Source organism: Pimephales promelas, chromosome 17 (assembly GCF_988280905.1).
Source record: "Pimephales promelas chromosome 17, fPimPro1.hap1.1, whole genome shotgun sequence".
In the NCBI taxonomy this organism is placed as follows: Eukaryota; Metazoa; Chordata; class Actinopteri; order Cypriniformes; family Leuciscidae; genus Pimephales; species Pimephales promelas.
In genome coordinates this window covers 33583825-33593553 of record NC_142785.1, presented here as the reverse complement: position 1 = coordinate 33593553, position 9729 = coordinate 33583825, and the positions used below count along the sequence as shown (strand labels likewise).

Here is a 9729-nt window from a genome sequence, read left to right as displayed (position 1 = left end):
TCAGATGCAAAAGCCTCTAAATGCCATTTGAAATTTTCTTCTTTAATGATGATTTTTATCAAACTTGTATATTTAAGTTCAGTAATTTCACTTAAATAACAATTAATAGGTAATTATCATTGCCAATTAAGTGAAATCACTGATAAAAATCATCATTCTAGAAGAAAATTTCAAATGGCACTTTTGCATCTGAACTCTTCATATATTTTAATAATTGTAAGACACAGTTCTCGTTGTCTAGTAGTAGTGCATCCATCTCAACATTAAAATATAAATCAATAATGGAGCTTTTTTTTTTCAAAAAAAGTGCATAATGCATTATCAGGGTAATCATAATAATGCATTAAATCCCTCATATATCAAACTACATTGCCATTACCTTGTTGCACAATTAGTTATGCGTTTAAATGTGTACTTTTAAAACGCATTATATCTAGTTTTGAGATTATAAATTCAAAGAATAACTAACGCATTATATAATAAAACAGTGCACACTGTATTTGAATAGTGATCAAATACATACAAGTTGCTCTGCATCAAGTTGAGAGTGTTGCATTCATTTCCCTCACTCAGTTGCGCACGATTGGCGCACGAAGCATTCAAAAAAAAATCAAAGACTTTCATTCTTCAAAAAGATTTATTTTTTGCATCTCTTTCAAAGTACAAAAAACACCACGTTGCATTTGAATATCAAATAAATAAGATGCACGGAATATGCATATGACATTTAAAAAAAAAAAGAAAAATTTAAAAGACCGTCCATTTGATCTTAGGGCACAATAACTGCATTCACATATTTGAAAAAGCATGGAAAATAGCTGCCATATCTGGTTTCCATAAACCTGAGGTAGATGTTCCAAACTCCTGCTCCACGGCAGCAGAAGTGCAACATCAGGAACAAACAAAGTCTTTTTAATGTACCCAATAAATCAATCAGCATTACAAATGCCCTGCGCGTTAAACAGTCATACAACACGATTGTAACTTCAGGCCTCTTTATGGGCAACGGAAAGAGGCTTAAATTAAAAAAAAACCCTAGTAAAAGTCCATGACATGTATGGAGTCCGTCTCAGCATTCTTCAATCAAAAGCTCTTCTGAGCTGTACAGTTTTCTTTTAATCACACGAAACCCAGTGCTCAGTTTAAGTGCACGGCGAACAACCGGAGACGACGGGGATCTGCCGCTGAAAAGGCCCTGGATCTTCGGCCACAGGCCCCTGGAGTCGAGCCGGAGCACTAGGGTTAGCTGGAACGTGGGCACCAGATACTGGTCGACCGCGATCTGTCCCGCAGCCTCACACACGCCGTCCTGCTCCACACACAGATCGATGAGGGCACCTCGCAGGCCACAGGGCTCGCTCACGGACAGATGCACCAGCTCGTGCCCGATGTGCTCCAGAAGCTTCTCTGGAATAAGGAGTTTGGAACAGTGCAGGACACCATCTTTGGCATCGGTCAGGTTAAGTGCTATGAGTTGCACCACTTCTTTGCACAACGCCTCTTCAGTGGGGTCGAAAAACATCTCGGATTCTGACAGATCAGGTATGGATAGGGAACCTGCGTTAGACAAATGCATGCGTTAAAATCAAGATCTTGCATGATGAGAGTTGGAAAAGTGCATTGCATTACATTCAGGTTCTGGTATTTACCTGCATCGGATGCATCGTCTAAACTGCTGTGCGTGTCTGAATCAGAGTCCAGGCTTTGGATGCTGTGCAGTTTCTGCATGACTTTGCTCCAGGACAAGCGCTTGGATGGAGCGTCAGATGTCGGGGTGGACGTGAGACTGGAGTCTTCAGACGGAAGGCTGGAAATCAGCTGCATTATTAACTCTGCAGAAGAAAAGGTTGGTTTTTATTATTCACAGTCAAGTAAAAATTGCGCACGGCTTATGATAACATTGGAGAAGTATGCGCATTGTTGCTCTCTCATTGTACTTCATGGACAATAAACACAGCAAAACCATAACTCACCGATAATCTGTGCTGTATATCCTCAAATGCGATGAATTGTGTGTAGGTTCCTAGTCCGTAACAAAGAGTACCCACTAACAAAGAGCTGTGTGAACCGGATTAAGTGCAGCAGCTGTTAGTATCTGCAGAGTCTCTGCAAAACACTGACGCAATCCGCTCAGCGCCTCTTTATATACGCGCTGGACACGCCCCCTCCGACTTTACAGCCAATCAGCGGTAACGTCACGTCTTTCGCGTCCCAAGTTCGCCTGGTAACACGGAGAAGGAGACTCTGCAGCTCGTCTATTGTCCTCAGTGGAGGAGGGGATAGCTCACTTCTCACTTCACCTATTGTCCTCTCTCTGGACATGTAGTGGCGAATCTCACGTCCTGCTCATTTGCAAGTGGTGTGACTGAACACGATATGATGATTTGCATCTCGAATCGAAGCAGCAGTTTTGTATTGTGCAATAGTGTAGCAGCGCTTTCATCAATGACTGACTGCATTGAATAAACACGGACACTTCCACCTTAGGCTGTCACGTTTCAACTGTTTATCTGTTTAGTTATTCATTTTCTACTGTTTTATGCATGCGACTTCATGACCTCTTAAAGCTATTTAAAAATAACCTTATAAATGTGTTTACGATGATGAAATCATTCTCAGAACTTTGGCTAATGTTCTTAAAGGTACAAACAAATGATTTTCCGGTAGAACGTTCGTTCAAATGTAACATTCTCACGACATTTTTTTTTAAAATGTAACGACTTGTTTTAGAACGTTCGGAGAACATTTAAAACAAAGTATCAATTATAATGTTTAAATGATACAATGGGATACTCATATAACTAACCAAGGAGACACATTTTTTTTAGTGTGAATGTTTTCATAACTTAATGGGTGCTGAGTAGTTATACTTTCCCTATTTTAACAAACGAATCTCGATTTAAAGAGTCTATGGACACTTAAGAACCAAACTAAAAGCAGCAAATGGTCTGAATCTGTTGGGGGTTGTTCACACGTGACTGCTGAAACTAACTGAGTTAACACACTTTGGTGCATTAGAAAGAGCAAACAAACTTAGAAACTATAGTCTTTACTGTTTACTGCAAAGTGTGTCCAGTTTTAATTTGATTAAGACTTTTTCTTGTTTTTTGAGCTAATGAAGCTTGGTTAGGCTCCAGTCGGGGAGTGAAGGAAGGGTTAAAGTTGGGAATGAAGGTCTGGCTTTGGACTAAGGCCGTCCCACACGGACAGGCACATTCCTGCTCCTGCACAACTTTTCTTCTGTTTGCTAGTGAAGGGTGTTTTCCTAGAGGATAAACCCTCGAATCCTGCTGCAGCTTTTGCATATAATGCGTTCGAATCACTGCATGAACACTGAAAACATCAACGGGCCTCGCAAATGTCTGTCAGGAGACTTTTCTGAGTTCACTCGGTGTCAGACTATAGGATGTAAATGGGTCCAAACACAAACACAGGTTTCATTTGCTCTAAAGGCATGTGGAGCATTTTAGAAACGCCTGCGATTCTTCACACCACAGCAAAACTGCTTGACGACAACTGCTGAAGCTCTGACCTCTGTGAATGAGAAACCATGTCTTTCCTGAGGAATGATGCAATTTTAGCACGTATTACCACTGTATATACATCCGAATCACCTTATAAACAAGCTTAAAATGTAAACGCATGTGTTTATTTGTCGTTATTTGAGTAAATGAGATTCTTAACAACAACTTGGTAAGAAGATTTGGCCCTATTGAAAGGAAACAAAGGAAAGAGAAACTTTAATGATCAGATTAAAGTTAAAATTATGATGTCATGTTTAAATATTTTCACATAGGCCTACAGGGTTGAGATTAATCCAGGATTTGGCCTTAGTTTAAATTTTTATTTTCATCTCATAAGTGTAAAAATGTTGACTTTCTAAGGCAAAGTTCCAACTTAGTATGTCATCTCGACCTAAATTTCAACTTTACGTTTCTTTACTAGGCTAATCATTTTTGACTTTTTGTCATAATTTTGACTTTGCTTTTTAAGTCATATTTTCAACTTTTTTGTCATAATTGCAATTTAGTATGTCACAATTACACATTTTTAAGTCATAAATTCAACTTCAAGTCATTGTTTTGACTTTTCAAGTCACCATTTTTACCTTTTTAACTCGTAATTTTAACTTAGTATCTCATATTTTAGTTTTTTAAATCATAATATTGAATAAGCGTCATAATTTCGACTTAGTCTGTCATCATTTTAAATTTCAAAGTCATAATTTTGACTTTTTAAATCTTGACTTTTTAAGCCACGATTTTTACTCAGTGTGTCATAATTCCGACTTTTCGTCTTATTAGTGTCAAGACGTTGACTTTTTAAGTCATTATTTTGACATTTTAAGCCATTATTGTGATTTAGCGTCATAATTTCTTCTTTCTGCATAATTTCCACTTTTCACGTCATAATCTAGTTTTTTGTGAGTACTTTGACTTAGTATGTCATCATTTTTCACTTTTAAGTCATAATTTCCTCTTTTCATGTCATAATAAGGTTTTTTGTGAGTACTTTGACTTAGTATGTCATAATTTTTCACTTTTAAGTCATAATTTCCTCTTTTCATGTCATAATTAGGTTTTTTTGTGAGTACTTTGACTTAGTATGTCATAATTTTTCACTTTTAAGTCATAATTTCCTCTTTTCATGTCATAATTAGGTTTTTTGTGAGTACTTTGACTTAGTATGTCATCATTTTTCACTTTTAAGTCATAATTTCCTCTTTTCATGTCATAATTAGGTTTTTTGTGAGTACTTTGACTTAGTATGTCATAATTTTTCACTTTTAAGTCATAATTTCCTCTTTTCATGTCATAATTAGTTTTTTTTGTGAGTACTTTGACTTAGTATTTCATAATTCTGTCTTTTAAGTCATATTTTTTACTTTTTTCACAGTTTCTAGACTAATGTGGTCACTTTAGAAAAAATATATACTTCTATAACTGGGTTGCCAGTTTAATACTAAAATCTGCAATACCAGGTTGCTTTGGATCCAAAGCATGTTGAGTAAATTGCTGAAGAAATCAATCAGGTGAAACCCCCAGAGTTTCATATCTGCACATTCCTGTATCATGTATGTATTGCATGAAGCGTGAGGGTTGTTGGCCGGAAGCCACACTTCACAGATGTACTTCAGCACAGAGAGAGGACAAACAGTTCCCTCTGAATGAAAACACACACACACACGTGTCCCGACCGCGAACAAAACACACTGCACAACGTCACGCCGTCTCAGTCATATACTTTATGAGTGTAAATGATCCAAGAGTTGTCATAAACTCAGCAACAGAACTGAGTCTGAAGGGCTTTATGCGTCTGAAAACAAGAAAGAGCGATGTTTGCACAGTGTGCTGAACATCCAGAAGTACAGTAGTACAGTACAGTAATGTGTTGTTGTGCTTGATGGAGTCAGTTGTTTTATGTGTGATCATAACACATGAACCATGCCAAATTGTGACATAATTTTTGTCCATACAAAGACGCATGAACACATGCACAAACAAGAGATAACCAGCCAAATATTGATAACTGATTATGCTGTTGACAATGTGTGTCAGTAAAATAAAACCTGTGGAAAAATGTTTTAAAAAAGTAAAAGTTTAAATTTTTTTGTCAAGTAATTTTGTCAGATAGGATAACTTTACCAAATTTATAAAAAAAAAAAAAATCTTCATATTTTGATGTGCGTTATAAACCTGTAATAATATCATATTTTATGCTCATATTTCACACCAAAAATGAAAAGAGTTAAATTGACACTAACTACTAAATAACGTATTTATACATCACTGTATTTGTTGTATTAGAGTAATGAAAATCACTAATTAAGAATAACTGTTATAAAATACTAAAATGTCTGGATGGATCAATTTTATGCAAAATTCTTACAGATGTGAAACTGATTGTCATGAAAATGATTCCTTGAAAAACATCTTCCTTCCTATCTCTCTCTCTCTCTTTCTTCAGATTTCTGGTGTGTAATGTAGTTTTCTGAGCTCCAGTCTCTCGGGGTTCGGCTTTAGGACCCAGCAGTGTGTGTGTGTGTGTGTAGAAACGCCCAGTTTTCAGTCAACATCTCAGTGCTGAGAGAGAACAGGACGTCCAGTGCTCGTCTTCAGGAGTTTCTCTGTTCTCCAGCATCTGAAGGAACTTGCGTTGCATCAGCTGCTTTTTCCCTTTCTTATAACTTTCCCCAACTTTTGTTCATATTATTTCCGTATAATATTCCCCAGTGGATCTTAAATGTCAAATGTGAGCGCTCTGATGGAGGGATGTGAAACACACACCTCTGAGGCTTGTTTATGTGTGTGTAGGAGCTGCTCGAGGATAAAGAATGTGTGTGTTGTTTTCTTTCTCCAGCTGCTGTCCGTCAGTCTGTCCACCCCCACTGTGTGTGTGTGACACGAGACACGACTCTCACGTTTGTCTCACACACACTAGCCTTCAGTCACTGCATGCTGAAGCAAAACTGCTTTCTTATACACTTTTTTTTTCTTGCTTGACTAGACTACACAACTGAAACTACAGAAGTCATGAAATTATCGTCCAGCTCTACTATTCCAATAAAGCAGCTCTACAAAAGACATAGTGTCACTATTCAGGACAGGAGTCAGTTCATGGATGATTCAGTTCATGGTTGATTCAGTTCAGTGGTGATTCAGTTCAGTGTTGATTCAGTGCATGGTTGATTCAGTTCAGTGTTGATTCAGTTCAGTGTTGATTCAATTCATGGTTGATTCAGTTCAGTTTTGATTCAGTTCAGTGGTGATTCAGTTCAGTGTTGATTCAGTTCAGTGTTGATTCAGTGCATGATTGATTCAGTTCAGTGTTGATTCATTTCATGGTTGATTCAGTTCAGTGGTGATTTAGTTCAGTGTTGATTCAGTTCAGTGGTGATTCAGTTCAGTGTTGATTCAGTTCAGTGTTGATTCAATTCATGGTTGATTCAGTTCAGTGGTGATTCAGTTCAGTGTTGATTCAGTTCAGTGTTGATTCAGTGCATGGTTGATTCAGTTCAGTGTTGATACAGTTCAGTGGTGATTCAGTTCAGTGTTGATTCAGTTCAGTGTTGATTCAGTGCATGGTTGATTCAGTTCAGTGTTGATTCAGTTCATGGTTGATTCAGTTCAGTGTTGATTCAATTCATGGTTGATTCAGTTCAGTGTTGATTCAGTTCATGGTTGATTCAGTTCAGTGCTGATTCAGTTCAGTTCAATAACAGAATCAATGTTCCAAAATTCATCAATTATGAAACTCTTGATTTAGTTGCTCAGCAGCTCGAAAACAACAATAGTGTTGTTATTCAGATCAATTAAATCCAGTGCAACTACAGTAGGAGCCAAAAGTGATGGATGTGTTTGTTTTACATGATACTGCATCAAATAAACTATCAAAGTATGTGGAAAATATTTAATAAATATTTTAAATATGAGGGAAGAACAAAATACTAAACTTGGTTAAGGTATTTATCTGACAATTAAAAAAAAACAAAAAAAACTTTTTTTTACTATGCCAACAAGCTGCATAAGCTGACAGGAAAAAGCACACGTTGACTACAACATGATCAGTTATTAATATCTCATTGCTTTTCTCTTGTTTTTTTTGCATGTGTTCATTCATAATCTCTTATTATAGACAGTTATGTCGCATAATTTGGCGTGTTTAATTTCGTTATAATCATAAATAAAACAGTCGACTCAACCACAACAACACAATGTGACTATAAAATCTTAAACACATTTTTAATAATATTAAGACGTCAGTTTTCAAATCCAGTCATCGATTTTCAACACCACTGTATAAAGCATGAAGATATTTACTTTTGAAACGACGTGTGTGAAAAGTGTCATATAAATGAACTCGATTGATAGATTGTGCTCAGACACACCAGGAAAACACATTACGAAAGCGGATTTCATGTTCATGCATCCTTCAAAATAACTCATGCAACATTATTGATTGTGCTTAAAAAAGATTTTTATTGTTCATGTATTGTTTAATTACTAAGGCTTTATTTGAAACACAATGCATATTTACACACATGATCACCAAAACTCTAAAAATGTGCAAAACGAAATATAAATTCATAACTCTGGTTTCAGTTCATTGACGAGGGAGAGCGTGCTCGTGGAGTCATCATGAGGTTGTGAATCCCAGGAGCTGCTCGATGGGTTTATACTTCCACTCGTCCGCCTCCAACTGCTCCACCAGCCCCGCCAGACGCTCCATCCGGGACACCTGCTGATCTGAGATCAGACACTCTTTTTTAAAAAGTCAACTACTCCTTTAATGCCCAGTGTAAACAGGGCCTCATGCATTTCAGGCTGTGAAACTGAGTGTAAGTGTGTCACTTACCATGTTTAACCTGCTTCAGAGTGGATGCAACTTGATAGCTGAACACAGACTCACACAAAAACCTGTCAGATCCATCTGTGGAAAAAAGGCAAATGCATGTAGATCAGCGTTGTGAAAAACATGTGACGAACATGCAAACACACACAGAGAGCCACACTGAGCAACTGCACCTTGAGCTCATTAAATAACCGGCGGGAATTACCCCTCGTAACAAACCCTGTCCTGACCCACAAACAAAAGCCACAACCGAAGGACATTAACTGGATGGATTGTTACAGTAAAAATCTTTACAGAGCAGTTTATATAACAGGCTTATGTTGCAACTGGATGTGCCATTTGTTTTGCGCTTAAATCAGTGTTCCCACATCATGATTAACTCCAAATTCAAGAAACTTTTAAGGACTTTCCAGGTCCAATACCCTCAAATTCAAGGACTTAATGTGGGGACACACAAGCGTTGAGGTACGATCGTAGTAGTTTTAAACCATTTTAAGAGAAATAACGAGCACAAACCCTCCATCATCTCTCCAGCTCCTTTCGGGTAAGTGTACAGGACTTTCCTGGGCGGGATGAGCTCCGAAGCGCTGAAGCCGGACCCGGTCACCGAGCTGCCGCTGACCCCGCCAGCCGAGGACGAGGACGAAGATGCTGCCATTCACAACCTGGACAGGACACGGCGCACATTAATGCACTACAAACACCAGTTACATGCACTACAACATGCCTCCCATAGCTCATATGACCTTTACAATACATACACTGTCAATATATTTATGTAAACACTCATACAAAATATACCCGTGTTTATATGCTTGTAGCCACTCTAAATTTCGTTGTATAGTGTACAATGTCAATAAAGCATCTTACTTACTTAAAACTAATATGGAAATGAGTTTGTGAAATAAGAAAACATTTCTTTACTTCATTCAAGATGGGCAAGGACTAACGTTAGCACTACTATTATAGAAAATCCCTATATAGTGTGTTTGTGTGTGTGTATATATATATATATATATATATATATATAGAGAGAGAGAGAGAGAGAGAGAAGCACAGAATACATTTAATTATACAAATTGTCTTTAACTTTCACCTAAAAATACAATATAATGGTATAGACATTTTGAACTCAAACATAACAAACAACACAGCGCCACTATCACTATTCCACGATTCATGAGCAATCAATACAAGAATAAATCAAAATTAAGTTAAATAAAATGTTAAAATCGTGTACTATTTTCATGATTTACAACCTGTGTCCCGCAAAGCTCCGTCGCTGCTGTTATTGCTTTCAGTTGCTTTGTTTACGTCAGTTTGACACGGATCGGATGTTGACGCGCCCTCTAACGTCGTGGCGTAATGGGACAAATG

At 37.5% G+C, this 9729-nt stretch overlaps 2 protein-coding genes across 2 annotated transcripts; both read right to left on the bottom strand.

Annotated features, from left to right (window-relative positions):
* Positions 1–618: 618 nt before the first annotated feature.
* ddit4 (DNA damage inducible transcript 4) lies at positions 619–2110 on the bottom strand. Its single transcript, XM_039650950.2, has 3 exons — positions 1974–2110; positions 1650–1832; positions 619–1557 (listed from the first exon to the last, which is right to left on the bottom strand). Exons 2-3 carry the CDS (start codon positions 1822–1824, stop codon positions 1070–1072), a joined length of 663 nt encoding a protein of 220 aa, XP_039506884.1. The 5' UTR covers positions 1825–1832; positions 1974–2110; the 3' UTR covers positions 619–1069.
* Positions 2111–7959: 5849 nt separating this feature from the next.
* On the bottom strand, positions 7960–9721 carry anapc16 (anaphase promoting complex subunit 16). Its single transcript, XM_039650960.2, has 4 exons — positions 9612–9721; positions 8869–9017; positions 8356–8430; positions 7960–8246 (listed from the first exon to the last, which is right to left on the bottom strand). Exons 2-4 carry the CDS (start codon positions 9008–9010, stop codon positions 8137–8139), a joined length of 327 nt encoding a protein of 108 aa, XP_039506894.1. The 5' UTR covers positions 9011–9017; positions 9612–9721; the 3' UTR covers positions 7960–8136.
* Between the last annotated feature and the right edge of the window lie 8 nt (positions 9722–9729).

What these genes read in the sequence shown, in the direction of transcription:
- ddit4 (XM_039650950.2), bottom strand. Translation starts at nt 1,824, where the DNA reads ATGCAGCTGATTTCCAGCCTTCCGTCTGAAGACTCCAGTCTCACGTCC. An exon ending in AGACGATGCATCCGATGCAG is followed by an intron (nt 1,558 to 1,649) that starts GTAAATACCAGA and finishes TGTCTAACGCAG; the next exon opens with GTTCCCTATCCATACCTGAT.
- anapc16 (XM_039650960.2), bottom strand. Translation starts at nt 9,010, where the DNA reads ATGGCAGCATCTTCGTCCTCGTCCTCGGCTGGCGGGGTCAGCGGCAGC. An exon ending in AGCTGGAGAGATGATGGAGG is followed by an intron (nt 8,431 to 8,868) that starts GTTTGTGCTCGT and finishes TTTTTTCCACAG; the next exon opens with ATGGATCTGACAGGTTTTTG. An exon ending in TCTGAAGCAGGTTAAACATG is followed by an intron (nt 8,247 to 8,355) that starts GTAAGTGACACA and finishes GTCTGATCTCAG; the next exon opens with ATCAGCAGGTGTCCCGGATG.